Genomic DNA, 19,080 nt, shown 5'->3' on the forward strand with positions numbered 1-19,080 from the left:
TAGTCCTGCTTTAGTCCTGCTTTAGTCCTGCTTTAGTCCTGCTTTAGTCCTGCTTTAGTCCTGATTTAGTCCTGCTTTAGTCCTGCTTTAGTCCTGCTTTAGTTCTGGTTGACCTGTCAAGCAGATTGAGATGTATTTGAAACTTGTCTGGCCTGAGGAATTAAACCAGGTCTAAATCAGTTCTAAACTCGGTCTAAACAAGGACTGAACCAGGAGTAAACTGGGAGTAAACCGGGTATAAACCAGTTATAAACCAGGTCTAAACCATTAGCTAATACAACCACGTTTAATGGCTTTGAAGGTGTGCCAAACATGCAGAGCTATGACGCGTGGGAGGAATTTTCTCACAAGTCTTTTATTTCACTTCCTCAGAAATTCAGCCGCAGTGGGAAGGGTGTCTTGCTCATCATCCCAAGTCCACTGCAAATGTGGAAATCACCCACATTTCTAAATCTCCATTCTGACTATCCCTCAGGTGTGAACTGTCTGAAGCAGATAAGACCACATTCCTCTGCTCTGTGTCACTCATGGTGTCACTCATGGTGTCACTGCAGGAACCAGGACCAGACTCTGACACAGAAGGGTCCGCCAAGACGATCCCTCATAAGACCAGGACTAGACCAGAACTACACAGGCTGTTGTCTGTAGACTTAAAAGACTATTAAAAGACTGTATACGGTACTATGTACTGTAAACGGGAATAATTAGTGATTATCATCATTTGTAATTCAAATTAATTCATTTGTATATTTTTAATATATAATATATTTTTCTTGTATTACTTGGTTTGGTGGGACAGTATCTGTGGTGAATATTCATCTTAATTTTACATCAATTAAGTGTCAGTTTCTGCAGAAAAGTAGAAAATAAAAAGTTGTAAAATACAGGAAGTAAAACCGATTCCTTTTGCCTACGTCACCAACACAGAAAACTTCCCAAAATACAGAGACAATTTACGCTATTTTTATTTGTTAAATCATAACTATTGCGTAATATATTTACATAAGCTCTGGCCTTTGCTGACCTTATGGTTGCAAGGTAACAGTTACCTCTACATATCTGCTACCCGTGTCCAACCAGGAAGTTAAATTATAGCCTAAACTTCATAAAAAATATTAAACTAGAGCCATGTAGGAAAGATTTTTTAGTAAAATCTTAAATCTAATCTGCACTAATACTTTAAATAATTAATTTAAATGATTTAAACCTGGATGACGAGGCTAAGTTTGTTTGTGAAATAGAAATAAATAACCTAAGAAATGTCATCATCTACAGGCCAAATCTATTTTCAATATATTAATATATATTAAACATGCATTTAGACAAGGCTCTACTACTGCAGCTGCGACACATTTTTAAAGAAAAATTAAATACATTTAACCAAACTTTTCAATTATTTCTAGACGCCAAACAAACCCCTCCCCCTTCTGCTCACTCTCCAATCAGATTGCTCCAAATTGACAACACGGAAGTGACACCGAAACATAACAAATCTCCACGTATCCGCGCCGTGTCCTCTGAAATACCGCTGTTATTTCATCTTACCTGGGCTCATTTGAGCGTACTCGGGGCCATGTCTGCGGGCTCGGGCGGGCTGCAGCTCGCCTCAGAGCGGTACGGGAGCGGGGGGTTCTGGAACTACCGCCTGGAGGGAACCGAGATCCGGAGACAGAGAGAGGGCCCCGGGGGACACACGGGGACTGGCCTCCGCAATCTCTTTAAAGTAACTATCTATAATATTGCACTGTTCTGCTCTAATGTTGTTTCCTCATTACAAATATACAAGGAGTTGTGTTTTGTTTCATGCACATATGTTTAACTCATAAACCCTGTATATTTAGGCTGAGTTCTTCTCAAACGGCAAACACATACTAGTCACACTGAAAGGGCTACTCAAACATGTGTGAATAATAAAAAATACAACAACAACACACACACACATCTCCAGGTGTGTTTATAAAACTACTCACAAGAATCAGTTTTGCATGATATAGGACCTTTAATATCATTATTTTAATGTGTATTTGTTTTTTATTTGTCTTGTCATATTTACTAATTGCATTCTTTATTATCTATCCAAACACATGTGCCTCAAAATTCACATTCTTCGTATGGACGATTGTAGTATTCCCACTTGAATTTAACCTGTTTAATTCTGTGTCCAGAGCGTGTTCCTGCCTCAGGGTTTTCCAGAGAGTGTCAGTACAGACTACCTCCAGTACCAGCTATGGGACACTGCACAGGTGAGTGAGAACCAGGGACTGAACCAGGGACTGAACCAGGGACTGAACCAGGGACTGAACCAGGGACTGAACCAGGATTGATCCAGAATTAAACTGGGGACTGGACCAGGGTCTGAACCCTTCCTCATCCTTGCCTGCCTGTGTATCTGACAGAGATGCCAGTTTGCAGTTAACTCCAGGGCAGCTGTTCCTTTCCACCGTCTAAATATTGAATATAATTTAAAAAAACAACAACTATTGTACTGTACTATACTACATGTGCCAGGCTCGCGTGTGTGACATGTAACACATATGTGACATGTTTATGACATGTTTATAACACGTTTATAACGTGTTTATAACACGTTTATAACGTGTTTATAACAGTCATTCTGCAGCTCTCTGAGTGTATGATGTTTATAACATATGTATAACAAGTATGTAACCTGTTTAGGCGTTCTGCAGTTCTCTCTCTGGGACGTTGGCGACTCAGGCTTCGCTCAGAGGAGTTGGAGTCGGAAACCAAGAGGCCACAGTTGCAGCTGCTACCGCCACTTGGATACTTCGAGGTACTGCACAAGTGTGGAGTCTTTCTTTTATAGATTATAGGGTCCTCACTACAAGTATTTGCTGTACTTCATCTCTCCTGTCTGTCCACAGACGGCACGGGGATGTTGGGCAGGATCCTGTTCGCTTGGCGTAAAGGGTGGGTCCTCTTTCATCAGTTTTATTCAGGGCTGTGCATTTAATTGAATTTGAGATTCAGTCCTTTCTATTGGTCTATCATCATCTCATTGATTGGGCAGTGCTAGGACAACATCGCCCTCTTCTGGCTATGCGACTGGAGCTGCTGCTGCATATTTCTGTTTGTTTATGATTTGTGTTTTTGTTTGTTTTTTGTTCCAGAACAAAACTGGACTCTGAGGCCAAGAAATGGAGGTGATCTCATCTCTTTTACCCATAAAATTATGCAAAAATAATATGAAGTTAATCTGACTTTTGTCCGTTTGCTCTCTTCCTACTCCTTCTCCTCTTTCTCCTCCTTCTGCCTCTTCCTCCTCTTCCTTTTTCCTCCTCCTTTCTTCTTCCTCCACCTCTTCCTCCTCTCCCTCCTCCTAAACCTCCTCTCCCTCTTCCTGCTCTTACTCCTCTCCCTCTTCCTCCTCCTCCTTTTCCTCAACCTCTCCCTCCACCACCTCTTCCTCCTCCTTTTCCTCAACCTCTCCCTCCACCATCTCTTCCTCCTCCTTCTCCTTCCTCCATCTCCTCCTCCTACCTCCACCTCCTCCTCTTTTTCCTCCTCCATTCTCCTCTTGCGTCTTCCTCCACCTCTTCCTTCTCTTTCTCCTCCTCCTCTCTCTTCTCCATCTCTTCCTCCTCTTCCTCTACCCCTCCCTCCCCCATCTTCCTCTTCCTCCTCCTCTCCCTCCACCACCTCTTCCTCCTCAGACTCTTTGCCGACGTTCTGAACGACATTGCCATGTTTATGGAAATCTTGGCTCAGTTTTTCCCCACCTTCTTCCTGTTGATAATTTGCACGGCCGGAGTCTTCAAGGTAAAACTCCTACGGAACAATTTATCAACAGATTCACATCAGCTCTAGGACAGAGGAGCAGTTTGGGCTAATATGGATTTATTTACTTCAAATAATTTATTTTTCAAGACATTTGCCATATGTAAGAAAAAAACTAACAAAAACACTCTGGGAGCATTCTTCTGGTAGAGTCACAGACTTGTCTCCGTGGAGATTGCAAAGTTGAATGGCATAATGTGGAATAATCCAGGCAAAAATATTCCACCTAAAACTTCTTTCACCCTCACCCTCTTTCTGTTATAATAATTGCAATACAAATCATTTTAATTAAATTCTAAACAATATCTTTGCTCTTCTCTTTCAGTCGATTGTGGGCGTGGCTGGAGGAGCGACCCGAGCCGCCCTCACAGTTCACCAAGCCCGAAGAGACAACATGGCCGACATCTCTGCCAAGGACGGGAGCCAGGTACACAAGAGCCCTGGTTTAGTCCAAGTTCAGTTCTGGTTTAGTCCTGGCTCTGTCCCGGTTTAGTTCTTATTAAGTCCTGGTTCAGTTATTTTTTGTTTCTGGTTCAGACCTGGTTCAGACCTAGTTTAATCCTGGTCCAGACCTGGTCCAGACCTGGTCCAGACCTGGTCCAGACCTGGTGCAGACCTGGTTTATTTCTGTTCTAGGAGACGCTGGTGAACCTGGCGGGGCTTTTGGTCAGTTTGCTTTTGATTCCCCTCATCACAGATAACGCTCCGTGAGTCCCACCTTTTATCTTATGTTTTTCATTATAAAACTCTTAAAAATTCATGTGACCAGCTGCATGTTGAGGATGGGGAAGGATATGTCGGTTTCTGGTGTGTTGTGCAGACGCACGTTCTGTATCGTCGGTTACAGCAATACAGTCAGGTTAAAGTCAGCATCCAGTAAAACCGAGTCTAAAGCAGAGTCGAGTAAATAGTGTCTAAAGCAGTGTCTAACAGGGTGAGACAGTGTTTTATACCCCTCCCAGAATGGGGGTTACAAATTATAAGAAATTTAAAGCAAAGTCGAACAAGGTGAGTGTTTTGTAACCCTCCCAGAGTGGGAGTCACAAAACACTCACCTTGTTCGACTTTGCTTTAAATTATAAGAAATTTAAAGCAAAGTCGAACAAGGTGAGTGTTTTGTAACCCTCCCAGAGTGAGAGTCACACATTCCTGAGATGAAAGGGGCTACAGATAAGAAATGTGGCCTTAGCTCAAATGACTTGAACATAGCTGTTATCTTCCCATAGTGTGATATATGGCCACTGCTGCATGGGAAACAGAATGTTTTGTACCTTTGTAAGAAAGTAAGCAATGTATTGTATGTATATGTATATTGTCCACAGATAGTACTTGTGCTAAATATTTATTATTTACATAGTTTTACATCAGTTCAGTGACAGTTTGTGAAAAAGTACAGAAATACAGGACGTAGCTCTGAGTTGTAAAACAGAATCCCTCAATACTGAAAACTCCATCCAAAAAGTCACAAGGAAGACATTTATCTGACACTTTAAACCTTAATTTAACTAAATAAAGCTGTCGTCTTATGTCTGTATTAGTCTGATCAGAACTGTTTTAGACACTAATTTAGACACATTTGGCCCTTGTTTACATTATGGTTGCTAGGTAACAGTTATGGAATTACCTCTGTGTATGTCACATCTGCTGCTCGTGTCCAACCAGGAAGTAACATTATAAACTAGAAAAAACTAGGGAAGATCTTTAGTAAAATGATGTTAACTACTATTCCAGAGTCATCTCTCTCTGTATTTTTTACATAGAGTTATATTATTCTGGTTCCCACTCGAACCAGAACCAAACATGATCATCCAATCAGATTTGTTTATTTCAGTGACATGTGAAACAAAGCTCATTGGTTGCCCATCATTTACAAACAAAATTGTGATTTCTTCAGTTTATTGCTTCTCTCACTGATTCTACAGGAATCCTCCATGTTTTTCAGTCCCTGTGATATTTATTTATTTTTTTTCTCCTGAGCAGCCATATTTGTTTTGATACAGGCAGACCATACTTGTCCCTGATTGGCTAATCCACCTGTTAATTATGTCCATCTGAACTGTATGCGCTTTAAGTTATAAAAGCCGTATTTTAAAATTTTAATTATAGTTAAATGTTTGATATAACGTTGTATCTTCTGTGCCTCTCAGGCTGACGCTGCTCCTCTTCACACTCTTTACCGTCCTCCATCTTGTGTCGAACTTCAAAGCCGTGCGCGCCGTCATCATGGAAACCTTTAACGAAGCGCGGCTCGAGGTCGTCTGGCAAAACTTCGTGCAAAACCAAGAAATCCTGACGCCGCGAGAGGCTAACGAGATGGAGCCCGTGTTCAGCTGTGAGTTAGACCCACTACTGTTTAGTCCTGGTTTAATCCCTCATCAAAAACATGTCTGAAGAGGTTTTAGATGATCTATGTCTGAGTAATATAACAATCTCTCCCAGACCCTATTCACACCCTCCTTATGTTTCGCTGTAAGATTCTGTACAAGGCTTCGCCCACAAGCCTACGAAACCCGTGCTCCCACACGACAATTCTCCTTAATTATGCACAAAAACATGATACAAAACTGTACACAGCAACTTGACAAACCTGATGTGATGTGCAGTAGATTCATTAGTGAGATTCATGCTGATTGTGTTGTGGTAGCGCTCTGAAGTGGGAGTGACTAAGTGTGGGGCGCAAATACATTGTTTTCTGTAAATATAGCATTTTCAAAACACTAAAAGATGACATGGTGATCTACATATGTCCTGTGTTACAGTTAATACCCCATAGAAGTAAAATGCCCCTTCTTTAATACCCCATAGAAGTAAAATACCCCTCTTTAAGGCTTCAGTACTGGTCATGTTCTTAAATGTTTCTTCTGACTGTAATTCCTTTCTATCTTGTGATTTTCAGGGTTTAGTGGCACAGCTCCCATCAGGCTGGGAGTGAGCCTACAGCAGCTCATCCACAGGTCTATTTTATTTAATTATTATTCATTTTCTGATAATTACTTTTGAATTTGACTTCAACTTTAAAGAACAAAAAATCATGTATTTTTTTTATTTAAAGTCCAGAGGAGTTTGAGAGAATGACCAAACTGGGACAGGAAAGACGGTACCTCATCGGGGTCAGAAATGGTGAGTCCCTCTGGAGCTGGAGCCTCTGTTCTGTAAAGCTGTGTTCTGTAGGACTGTAGGGTGTGTTCTGTAGGGTGTTTTCTGTGGGGCTGTGTTCTGTAGGCCCTTGTTCTGTAGGGCTGTGTTCTGTCTCATCCATGCCTCTGGTGTCTTGATCTCCATTCACACATGCTTCAGTCCCAGAACATTTTCGGGTCGGCTCTGTTCACACTTAACATGAATTTGACTCGCTGCTCTCTGTGTAATCCCTCAGTCCCTATGGTCCATAGTGAAAGAAAAAAATTCTGCCACTGGACAAAAGTTTTAGAGTGAAGACGTTTCGCTGCTCATCAAAGACGCTTCTTTAGTTCTGGTCAGATTACTGGTGGACACTGCCTCCCCTCTCAAACCATTTCTTTTCTCTGGCTAAGATCTGTATCTTCAACGGATTGGTTAGTGTTTTTGAGATGGAGATGTACGGCAAACCGGGGTTCGAGGTGCTCTTGTGACAGTGTTGATGGAGTTCTCTTATGCACTCTTCACTACACTGAATGAAGTAGACCACATTGCTTTGTTTATGGCTCGGGGTTTTATCTTTTGTATGAACCAGTTTCTGTCTTAAAGTGTTTGTAGGTTTGAAATAGACCTGGATTTGATGCTGCCTGAAAACTCTCTGAAGCTGACTTTCTGACAGCATGAAGTTCCCAGTGCGTTCTCCCTTGTATCAGTATCATTTCATTTGTTTGTTCTGTGTTCTGCTCGGTCTGTAAGCAGTATGATGCTTACAGCCGCTGTGCTACAATTAGTCAGTGTGTTTCGTATCTGTCCCTATTCAAATAAATAAATCAATACATACATTTTCAGGTAGCGTGTGTGTGTGTCTGCTGCTTGGAGCTTCAGTGAGAGATGAGTTTAAAGCCATGTGTCACGCTCTGAGTCTAAGGAGGCTGCTCTCGGAGAGACACAAGGACAACATTCAAGGTAAGTTTATACTGTGTAACCTTTATCGTTTAGTCCTGGTTCAGTCCTGGTTTAGACCTGAAGTAGGCCTAGTTTAGTTCTGTGTTAGCTGTAGTGCAGTCCTGGTTCAGTATTGGCTGGTTCATTTTTGTTTTAGACCTGATCATGTCCTGGTTTGGGCCTAGTCCAGTCCTGTTTTAATCTTGTGTAGTCCTGGTGTAGACCTGCAGAAATCCTGGTGTAGTCCTGGTGTAGAGCTGGTTTACACCTGGTTTACACCTGGTTTAGTCCTGGTTTAGTCCTGGTTTAGACTTGGTTTAGTAATGTCACTTCTTTTCTTGTACAGGACACTGGAATCTGGTGGATGAAAGTCAGAAACTGGTGGAGAAATATTTTGACCCTTTTATGAAATGTGAGTAAAACAAAATGGCTGACCGTGTTTACTCTTTTTTTCTATAATTCTCTATAATTATAATTATTCTATAATTTTTTTTCAGCGCTGGCCGAGACTCAGTGGGAAACGAACCGAAACCTGTTAGATTGGGATGAGTGGAGGATCCAGATCAAATGCAAATCTAACTGAAGCGATGCCTTTGTCTCATTTTATTCACTACATTTATACATTTATAAATACAATAAATATTTGCTAATTTTGAATACACCACTGTGTCATACTGGCCTCTGCAAATGCACTTTATTATGCAGCTCTTTACCTCACCGTCACCAAAGCCCCATCTGTACAACATAGTGGTAAGACATTACTGAAGCAAGAGTGAAGAGTTCAGCTATATACTACACTGTCACTTGATTGTAACTATTATTTTACTGCATGAAAGATGAGGAGTGATTCTTTCAGTGGTTTTTGATGACGAAAAATCAGACTAGCCCTATGTTTGTTCAGTAAAAACGCGTCTAATTCAAATCCATCTGTGCAATATATATAATTGATTTAGTTTATAATAACAGTAGTAGCCTGTACTGGCCCGTGGCTAACAGAAGAGGGCGCCAGAGAGGCAGAGAGTAGCTAACTTCCTGTAATGCTAACGTAAAGCTAACCAAAACTTTATATATTCATGTTTTTAACTAATTATTCATGCTATATTAACATTGTATATGGACTAGGAATATTTAGATATCCATCTATAATCACGAAACCTCAATAAACATCACAAATTCCGTGTAAATCAGCGGTTTATTATGAAAGCTCTGACCGGATGCTAGCGTGTTACTGTTGCTAGATGCTAACGTTGATACTTCGACCCAAAACTCTTAAATTATTGTTATTTTAGCCCTTGTTTTGGCACAATAACTGTCTAAATGGGGCGATATAAATGCTGTGCGGATAACTGTGAAAGTTCCAGTGAGTCAGACATCAAATTCTTCAAGTAAGTGACGAAAAAACGCGGAAAACGTAGTAAAATGACACCAGAGACTCTTTACTGAAGGAGACCGAAAATGTCAACAATGGTGAAATAAATATAGACATTAGAGCAAATTGTGGTTTTAAAACTGCGGTGTTATCTTCATGTCATTCTATGTAGTTTTAATACTTAATATTTTAAAGGTACATTTAGTTTGTTTTAGTCCCATATTTTATTAGGTACTGCTTGTCCTGTTTTATTTCATTGAAGTTTTGAGTTGAAGCCATTTCTAGTCCAGTTTTTGTCCTGGTTCATTCCACATTTACTTAGTCTTGTTTATAGGATACATGTAAAGCAAAATTGTTTGAGAATCTAATTTCATTTCAATGTAATTTTCAATTCTCAATAGAGCCTAAAATGACAACATCTGTCATCTCACAGGACTGTATAAAATTGTTGATTTAACCAACAGGAAGTGAGAATATAAAACAATGAGACAAGCCATGGTCATAACAGACAGATCAACCAACATAAAGCTTTTTACAATTCTAACACTTGTTGCAGGTCTAAACTAGGACAAAATACAGCTCTAACAGTTATTACACCAGGACTGAAAAAGTCTGCTAAAATAGATCCAGAACAAGACAAATCAGGAATGTACTAAACCAGGTCAAAACCAGGATAAAACTGGTCTACAAAATGGGAACATTACACCACAACCTAAAATAGGTTTATAGCAAGCCAGGAATTCATGAAACCAGGACTAAATCAGGTCTAAAGTAGGACTAAACCCGGTGAAAACCAGGACTAATCCAGGACTAAACTAGGTCAACACTAGGACTAAACTCGGACTAACTCTGCCTAAACTAGCACATAACCAGGTGGAAACCAGAACTAATCCTGGACCAAATCAGGTCAACACCAGGACTAAACCAGGACTAAACCAGGACTAAACCAGGACTAAATCAGGACTAAATCAGGACTAAACCAGGACTAAACCAGGACTAAACCAGGACTAAACCAGGACTAAACCAGGACTAAACCAGGTCAACACCATGTCTAATTCAGGATTTCCACAGGTCTAAACCAGGTCTAAACCAGGACTGAACTAGGACTGAACCAGGACTTGTTCTCTTTGCAGGTTTCCTCTGTATAACCCTAAGAAGTTGAGGAGGTGGTTGGGGAGTATGGGACGTGAGGACTGGGTTCCGTCACGGTTCTCTGTTTTGTGCATTCATCATTTTGAGGAGCAACACATCGATCGGACGGGTAAATGCATCACCCTGAGAGAGGAGGCTGTACCCACCATTTTCAGCCCCACCACGGAGGTACGAGGAGGACAGGAGCAGAGGCAGGGGCAGAGGAGAGAGGAGGAGCAACGATTTGAAAATAAGGTACCAGTTTTGAACAGGGGGTATTTTACTTCTATGGGGTATTAATTGCTAACACATAACATATTTAGATCACCATGTTACCTTTTATTTTGAAACTTTGAAATACTGTATATTCGCCCAAAGCAACGTATTAAAATATTTCACAATTGTTTTTGACATTTAGAGTGGAAGAAGGCTCCAAAAAGTCTCTTTAGGTCAGTAGAGATCGGAAATTCTAAGGCTGAAATTATCCAAATGATTCTAGTAAAGGTGTATAGAGTTTAAAAATACAGTTGAGCACTTCCTGTATTACCTGTACTACAAGCTGGAACAGAGTGTTTTCTGTTTGAGAGAAGAACTCAGTCTAAATATGCAGGGTTTGTGTTTTAAACATTAGGCGAGTAGCGACTATGGTTTAGGTTAGGATCAGTCTCCAGGAAATTAATGTCAATGGAAGCCAGCATGGAAACCCAACATATTTTCTCCGGCAGGTGGCGTCCTTGTGTCATAAGCTGGAAATAGTCTTGCACACAAAATACAGCAGTTGTTTTCCCTTGTTATTTATTTGTTATACATTAGTAAATACCAATCTAAAGTTTCTATGTTTAAATCAAACTGAACTTTATGGTTAAATAAATATGAAATAATTAATTTAAATAACTTTATCTAAAATATTCATAATTATTAGTTTCTTTCTTCTTTCTTTGGTCATTTTGCAGGTTTCACATGAGCCCTCTGTGACTGGAGCCAGAAGTAAAAAGGGAAAGGTGAAAGTGGCTCAGCGGTAGAGCTGCAGCGCATTTCTAAAACAATTTCTTAAATGATGAAAATAAGACCATCTTAAACCTCAGTGATTCTGTGCCATCAGCCTCGCGGTCGACCTCCGAAAAGCAGAGCAGCAGAAGCACTGGCCCCCGTCGCCATGGAAACAGAATCCAACGCACAGCAGAGCGAAGAAGCAGAGGAGGGAGCAGTCCACAGGTGGGGTATTAGATTAGACCTGCTCCTGTTTCCACCTGCATCTGTGCCCTCTGACCTCTGACCCCTGCCCTGTGTCCATGCTTTCACCCATTTTTGTCTTTGTTTCACCACGATATCTAAACGACTTTGAATTGTATATATCTGAAGTGCATTCTTATTAAAGCTACAGTATGTAACTTTCTGGAAGTGGCATACCACCTGTACGATTCCGTGGAAACAAAAAGTTAAACCCATACCTCGGAACATTCTCCATGGAGATAGATCAGTTTTATGCCATACTTATTATACCCAAAGGAAGTCAAGTTTGTGGAAATGGAAACTCGCTCACAGTAAGGGCTCATGTTTTTATGGAAAAAAAGTGATGGACTGTGGGTTTAAGTGGACATGGAGTGTGACTTATATATATGTATATTTATCTGTCTGGCTTTTAAATGCTTTCCTTCATTTTAGACACAAACCTCAGTGCTCTGAGATGAGCCTTATTCATTTATAACATATTTATTACATTTCCGTCATTCCTGACATAATTTCCTGTGTTCTCAGAGACCCTGAGGTCCCAGAGCAGTGGAGTGTGATCCTGGATGAGGAGCTGCTCAAAATCCACTCTTTTCCACATTTCTTCCATGGAAACTATTGCGTCTCCCAGGTAACCAACACAACTGCACAACTACTAAAGGGCACTATGTAACTTTTCAGATGGGTGAGCCGATACCTTCCATGATGTTGTACTACTGTTTCCATGGAGAAACAGGTGACACCAGGCAAGTTACAGGTTAGATCTGTGGAGAGGTGAGCCTCTACACATTAAGAATGCATTTATTTTAGCAACAAAAACACTTGATCAAGTGTTGAATTGAAAAAATTGGAGATAGATAAGTTTAATGTGTAACGTTGTAGGCAAAGCGATAACATCTCCTTGGAGACAAACGGGTGTACCCTCCATTAGAAAAGTTACATAGTGCAGCTTTAAACTCACGTGGCTTCTGCTTATATCAGTGTGACGAGCCATGGTCGTGTTTTACAGGATATTCAATGGGCCCCAGATAAAAGTTCTTCTGTGAGTATTTGAATAATGGCAAGTGCCTCCTTTTGTGTTTCTGTGTCTTAAACGACTCCTTTTTAAACAAATATTTACAGGAAGAAGTTGAGAATTCCACTAATGTGATTGAGGTGAGTTCACTGTAATCATCTACAGCAGGGATGTCTAAGCTGTGGCCCAGGGGCCAAATATGGCCCTCAGTCCACTTTTTACTGCTTCTTAGGCCTCCTGCCGATTAGGCTCAAGATACCAGAGCTAGTAATAGGACAAATGTAAAAATGCTCTGCCATCATAAACTCAATTACAACATTTAGGTGTGAGACAGACCTGGATGTTTATACGGGTGACCTGGTCTAGACTAAAGGCTCCTCCCTGTGTCAGTGTTTAATATGGAGCCCTCAGCACCTCTGCTCCATAACATGAAATCAAATTGTTTTAAAAATGCAAAGTTAAAATAAAGCTACTAAAGCTTTGTTTGTTTGTCCTAGAGGACTCGTATTGTGATGTTTGTGATGGAGTCGGCTCTTTTGAACAGCTCCTTAACATGAACGGTTGGAACCAGATTAAATTTTTTTAAAGAATCAAATCTTTTACTCTAATTTTTATGCATTTTTAAACTGTTAACGCTGAACCAATATAAGAATCAGAACAGAAATAGAACAGGCGACATGAGTGGGAGCTCTGTGCAAAAAACAAACAAAAAACAAGCATATTTGGGATCATAAGAACAGTATTTAGATTATTCATCCTTCCAAAGGGTAAACACACTCCCACTCTCAGTATGGACCATTTTATCTACAAACACTGAGAGCCTTTGTTTCTCTCAGTGTTTGTAGATAAAATGAGTTCTCACATCAGCTTCTGTCATAAATAAATAGTAAAAGAGCCAGTCTTTCAGATTCAAAAGATTTGGATCCCACAAAGGAGCCAAAAGTCCCGTCACTTCTAAAGACAGTTTTGCCACTGGCGCCCCACTGTGGCTCTGGGTATTCCAGCGGGCTCCCATCCGTGTACTGACCAGGCCCGGCCTTGCTTAGCTTCAAAGATCAGACGAGCTCAGGCTTTGACTTTTATTCCACTAAACCTGCTCTGTGATGTTTCAGGTGACGGCTCCATGGCAGTGGTTGTGTCTGGACATTCGTGGTCCTCTTCCTCTCTCCTCCTCGGGTCATCGTTTCCTCCTCAGCCTGTCAGATTATTTTTCAAAGTGGCTGGAGGCGTGGCCGTTAGACTCCCTGCTCCCAGAACATGCCATGCACCCCCTGTTGGACGTCATCAGGCACTTTGGGTTCCCTGTGAGGATCCTGTCACGGCTCCCGAAGGACATGGTCGACCAGGTCAGAGGAATATGAGCGTTAAATCAGACCTGGAGAGAGAAAACAGGACTTTTCAGATCTGTCATTCAGTCATTTGAGTAGTCTTTAAATCGCTTATTTTCAGGACCCCATTTTGTTGATCTACCCCTGTTTCCATCTCCGCCAGATTTTTAACTGGTGATGCTCACAGGATTCGGCAGCATTGCGTAGTCATTTTGGTATAAATAAAAAAAAAAAAAAAAGAGCTGTTCGCTAGTGTGATGTACAGCTATCCATAGAGGGCGCTGACAGCATGAGGTGCTTTGTTGTGATGATGTTTTTATGGCGACGTCCGCTCCCATAGGACACCGCAATTTTGCAACGCGCAAGTCAGCGGATTTGTTTCTTTTATTAGGTCATTTTAGTTGAACATTGTAATTTAAAATGTCCAAATTATAACATAATGATCCACAGGTGTCATAGATTAAAACTATAGAGAGACACAAGCACAAGAGGGCGGATTTAAAATGGAGATTCAGTTCACAGTACATTTTAAACCAGTCCAGGAGTTTCACATCTGACAGAAACTGAAATCAGAATTTAAAACTAAACATGTTTTGAAATGCATATGATTCTTGGATTATAGAGGTCTAAATTACAGGTTTAGCAGCTTTTACACAGAATAAGACTCCATGGAGACACAGCGATGGCACCTGACACACACCGGGAGGGCATCTAGCACACATAGATTGGGCATCTGACACATGGGGAACGATATGTGGAAAAACTACCATCACCGATACTAATATCCACAGTGATATCCCCCCATCCCAGTCTAAACTTCACTTGTGTTGTTGTGCCTTAGATTAACGAGCAGCTGAAGTTGGAGTTGTCGGTTGGATTCCCGCTCGTGGTGCAGCACCCTCAGACCGGGACAGCGGATCAGAGCATGCAGCAGATGATTGACAGGTCAGCACTTTTATCACTGTTTGAATCAGCTCATACTTTACACTGAGAGGAGCTGTGTCTCACAAAGCGTTCATCTGATCCTCCCAGACTGACTTAAACTGGGTGATGTTGAAATTAGTATTTATTTTGGAATGCGCCTTGAGTCTTGGCGTCTTTGTTTAATTTTAACCTTTAGATACACAAGATTAATTTTAACTAATAAAGTAACTATAATGGAGATTATTATTGGATTTGTACATTTAGACGCCAGAGACCAGGCCCATAAACAGCTGCCTGGATCCAGAACACGCACTTCTCCAATACTTTGCAAAGATTTGAGTCTGGTCACAGGTGAATCTCCCAGAGGTCAGAGGGGCGTGATTGACAGATGGATTAGCCAATCAGGGACAAGCATGGTCTGCCCCATTAAAACAAATATGGCTGCTTATGAGGAAAAAAGAAAGGACAAAAATATCACAGGGACTGAAAAACATGGAGGATTTCTGTAGAATCAGGGAGAGACTAAACTGTTCATCTCAGGGGAAATAAGTTTGATTTTATTTGTTAATGAAACGTGACCACGTGTCACTGAAAAGAACAAATATGATTGGACGATCATGTTTGGTTCTGGTTGGAGTCAGAGGAGTGAGGACCACACTGACATGTGTCTGTATATTTATAAAGAGATGTTTCCAGGTAGAATAAACAGGCCACTGCTCTCGGTTTTGTGAATGGCAGATCAAAATTATTCTGTTCAGGTCTACTCACACCTCATAGCAACAAGTTTCCAGGTGTCTGCCCCTGACATGTTTAACCCAGAGACACTGAAGGATGGGTCAAATGCAGAAAACACATTTCCATATGGGACAGTAAAGTGTACTTTAACTTTACCCTTTAATCTTACACATGTGACACTGCCCCCTTGTGTGTGCCTCAGGATGGTGCAGGAGCTGTCTGAACAGAACCCATCGGACTGGGACGTGGTTCTTCCCGCCAGAGTCTTTTCTTTTTGTTGTAAATTAAACCCATCGACCCGAGAGAGTCCTTTCACTGCGCTCTGCTGCAGCGGCACAGAGCCCACGCACGCCCCCAGAGGACAACAGGTGACACTGCAGGAATACCAGACCTGCTGTTTGGGTTTAAAGGAACTGTATGTGAGATTTTAAATTCCATAATTGTGACCTTTGTGTGACCCCAGTTATGAGGTAAACATGTTCACATAAAATATCATGTTTACTGAGATCTTTTATAATGCTGTTTTATTATTAGTCACAAAAACATTGGATATGATGGACAATTCTCAAGACAATTATCCAATCAGAAAGCAGAATGAGCCTCACATGACTCCCTGGGTTTCTAGTCTCAAAGCTGAAATCCAACTGGTTTAAACTTAAAATGCCTCACTTTGATCTGAATGGTCACTACCTAAACCCCATCACCTGCAGCCAATCATGACTCAGTGCTAGTGCCTCCTCTGCAGCTCAGTGAGTGAATTCTGGAGGTTTTTTCACTTGAGGCCTGTCCATAAACTGAGAATGAGACACACCTGTATGTGTCTCTGCAGGTCAACGCTCTGGACACAAAGGACTAGAGCATTTTTTTATTTGTAAGAGGCAGGATACATACAGCTTTATGATATGGTTAAGGCTATAAGGTTTTCGTTGCATTAATCTGTGAATAAGTAATAAACATTAGTTACTTCCTCACACAAATGTATGTCGTGTTCCTTTAAACATCTTACGTTATTTTCTGATCTTTGTTCTAATGTTGTTTCCTCATCAAAACTATACCTGGAGTTATGCTTCATGACATCACAGGGTGGAACTGAGTATTTTGAGCTTTGGAGATATAGACAGACTAAGAATAAAGTGTTAACATGTGTGAATGAATAAACACACTACTCCAGGTATGTTTTTGAGGAGGTAATGGCATTATAACACTGATTAAAGCTCACAAGAGTCAGTTTTGTGTAATACGGGACCTTTAACTGTTTCTTTCGTCTGTTTTTCAGCTTGAGGACGTTCGGCTCAGAGACTGTGAGATCGTGCTGAGAAATGCCACTTTATAAACTGTTTTTACCCGTTGCCACGTGATGTCTGTGCTGTGGATAATATTATTTTTATAAGAACTAAAATGTAATTGTGGGATTCAGTTTGTCCTTGTTTGTTACTTTTACTGTTTTTGTTTGTTTGGTTTTGTTTTTTTGGCTCATTTTCCTCTGTATAGCGCCGCCTATAGTTCAGAAAGTGCTGTTTATTCATCTTAATTTGAGCAGATTTGACCGGTTAAGATTTGTTTTTTTGTTACATTATCAGTTTATATTTTTCGTATTTCCATTTTTCTGTTTCATTGGTCAAATGTATAATGGGAGTTTTAAAAAAAATGGTTTTAATTCTTGTATAAAGTTTTAATTTTTTTGATAATTCACACATTTTTCTTTGAACCGCTTCTATAACAGTCTGTAAAGTCTCTCTCCTCTACACAGTTATAAATCTGTGCGGGAAAATTTGAAGTTTTTTTAATGAAACCAACCGCCTGAGCCTCATAAAGTCCTGTCTCACCTGTCACTTTGGTAATATGTCCACAAGAAACACATTCTTCTGAGACTTTAAACATGATTTCAACTAAATAAATATAATTTTAACTTGCCACATAATAATCTCTGTGTACATTAGAGTAGTTTCGGGCCAGTGAAAAACATGGTTGCTAGGTAACAGTTATGGACTTCCCGAACGTGATGTCATGATTTTCAACCAGGAAGCAAATTTTGGAACCTATAAAATGGCCAAACAAAAACGAAAAAAAAAGGGTAAATGTTTTGTAAAATATATGATCTTAAGTGTGTTTTAGTAAAAGGAGCAGTCCATTCTGTCATAGAGAAATTTGAGACGACCTATTTTTACCTTTTAACCATATTAATCATAAAATGGCTCTAATGTGAATGGCAACATAAAATCTGATGTTTAATTTCAAAGACAATTTGACATTTAGAGGTCCTATATAACACAAAATTGACTCTTGTGATCTTTAACCATGTTAGAATGTTGTTACATCGTCAAAAATATACCTGGAGTTGTGTTTTGTTTCATTCACGTGTGTTTGGGTAACACTTTATTATTAGTCTGTCTACATCTCCAAAGCTCAAAATGTTCTGTTCCACCTTGTGATGTCATGAAGTGGTAGTTTACAAGTTAACAGCTCCTTTTACCTTTAGTTCAGTAGAGATTGGACATTCCAGGTCTGAAATCATCCAAATGATTCTAGTGAAGGTGTGTGGAGTTTAAAAACACAGTGGAACAGAGTTTTTTCAGTTTGAGAGAAGAACTCAGGGTTTGTGGGTTAAACATGTGTGAATCAAACAAAACACAACTCCAGGTCTGTTTGTGATGAAGAAACTACATTAGAACAGAGATCAGAAAATACTGTAATATGGAAACTATGGGAATAAGCAATAGCGATGAATTATATTTTTTATAAGACAAAATAAATATCTATTAAAACTCTAGGTGCATTTGATAATTACAGGTTTTTCGCAGGTGTGACACATTTCTAAAAGAGGCCAAACAGCTCTCAAATGACCTCAAGTAAAAGTGAAAAGTATCCACTGTCAATGCACTTAAGTAAAGTACAAATACACAAAAAGTACAGTACTTTTTACTTTTGTACTTTGTTACTTTCCAGCACGACATTGTGCGCGTGTCCTCGTGTCCCACATGAAACACGACCCACGCCACTCCTCCGCGCGCAGCCAATCAGCTCCGCGCGCTCTGACCCTGAGTCACCGCTGCCTTTGTGCCTTCGGGCCCCGCACCAATCACACCGCGCCCTCCCGTCACGCCCCCGAGCACTTCCTCAATTATAAATGCCTTTCATTCAGTCTGACGGCCTCGCGTGGCTCATGGCTTCAAAAAAAAAAAAGTATTGGGGAAAAGTACTACTAAAATAAGAGTATTTTAAAGAGTAACTGTCAGGACATAACATCTGATTTAGAGTTTTGGTGTGAATTATGATGAAATAATGCACAAAAAGTGGTATTCGGGCACAAAAATGAGCCAAACTAAACCATATCTGAAGGAGCGCTGCAAGAAAATCATATCATTTCATATATATATTTTTTTTTTCTGTCATTTGCAGACTTACAATGGGAAGAAGAAATACAAATATTACTCAATTAGGAGTAAAAGTATCCTGGAAAAGTACTCTGAAATGTACTGTAACTGAGAACTGCC

General features: G+C 40.3%; 2 protein-coding genes across 2 annotated transcripts; both read left to right on the top strand.

The window, feature by feature from the left end:
- The first annotated feature begins 1,476 nt into the window (after positions 1 to 1,476).
- Positions 1,477 to 8,514, top strand: rusf1 (RUS family member 1). The gene is made up of 14 exons (XM_033971602.2): positions 1,477 to 1,723; positions 2,166 to 2,243; positions 2,677 to 2,791; positions 2,883 to 2,928; positions 3,129 to 3,161; positions 3,672 to 3,777; positions 4,121 to 4,222; positions 4,432 to 4,502; positions 5,943 to 6,127; positions 6,692 to 6,749; positions 6,848 to 6,915; positions 7,759 to 7,875; positions 8,201 to 8,266; positions 8,352 to 8,514. The coding sequence occupies exons 1-14, from the start codon at positions 1,574 to 1,576 to the stop codon at positions 8,435 to 8,437; spliced, it is 1,281 nt and encodes a 426-aa protein (XP_033827493.1). The 5' UTR covers positions 1,477 to 1,573; the 3' UTR covers positions 8,438 to 8,514.
- A 579-nt stretch (positions 8,515 to 9,093) lies between these two features.
- LOC129456422 (uncharacterized) lies at positions 9,094 to 17,035 on the top strand. The gene is made up of 11 exons (XM_055223426.1): positions 9,094 to 9,239; positions 10,357 to 10,609; positions 11,308 to 11,355; positions 11,457 to 11,569; positions 12,113 to 12,215; positions 12,594 to 12,626; positions 12,707 to 12,739; positions 13,712 to 13,945; positions 14,769 to 14,872; positions 15,789 to 15,954; positions 16,863 to 17,035. Exons 1-11 carry the CDS (start codon positions 9,172 to 9,174, stop codon positions 16,917 to 16,919), a joined length of 1,212 nt encoding a protein of 403 aa, XP_055079401.1. The 5' UTR covers positions 9,094 to 9,171; the 3' UTR covers positions 16,920 to 17,035.
- The last annotated feature ends 2,045 nt before the right edge of the window (positions 17,036 to 19,080 follow it).

This window comes from Periophthalmus magnuspinnatus, chromosome 8 (assembly GCF_009829125.3).
Source record: "Periophthalmus magnuspinnatus isolate fPerMag1 chromosome 8, fPerMag1.2.pri, whole genome shotgun sequence".
Taxonomy (NCBI): domain Eukaryota; kingdom Metazoa; phylum Chordata; class Actinopteri; order Gobiiformes; family Gobiidae; genus Periophthalmus; species Periophthalmus magnuspinnatus.

Coding starts and splice junctions, on each gene's coding strand:
- rusf1 (XM_033971602.2), top strand. CDS start 1,574: ATGTCTGCGGGCTCGGGCGGGCTGCAGCTCGCCTCAGAGCGGTACGGG. Junction 1,724..2,165: donor GCCTCCGCAATCTCTTTAAA/GTAACTATCTAT, acceptor TTCTGTGTCCAG/AGCGTGTTCCTGCCTCAGGG. Junction 6,916..7,758: donor CCTCATCGGGGTCAGAAATG/GTGAGTCCCTCT, acceptor ATACATTTTCAG/GTAGCGTGTGTGTGTGTCTG.
- LOC129456422 (XM_055223426.1), top strand. CDS start 9,172: ATGGGGCGATATAAATGCTGTGCGGATAACTGTGAAAGTTCCAGTGAG. Junction 11,356..11,456: donor CCAGAAGTAAAAAGGGAAAG/GTGAAAGTGGCT, acceptor CTGTGCCATCAG/CCTCGCGGTCGACCTCCGAA. Junction 11,570..12,112: donor GAGGAGGGAGCAGTCCACAG/GTGGGGTATTAG, acceptor CTGTGTTCTCAG/AGACCCTGAGGTCCCAGAGC.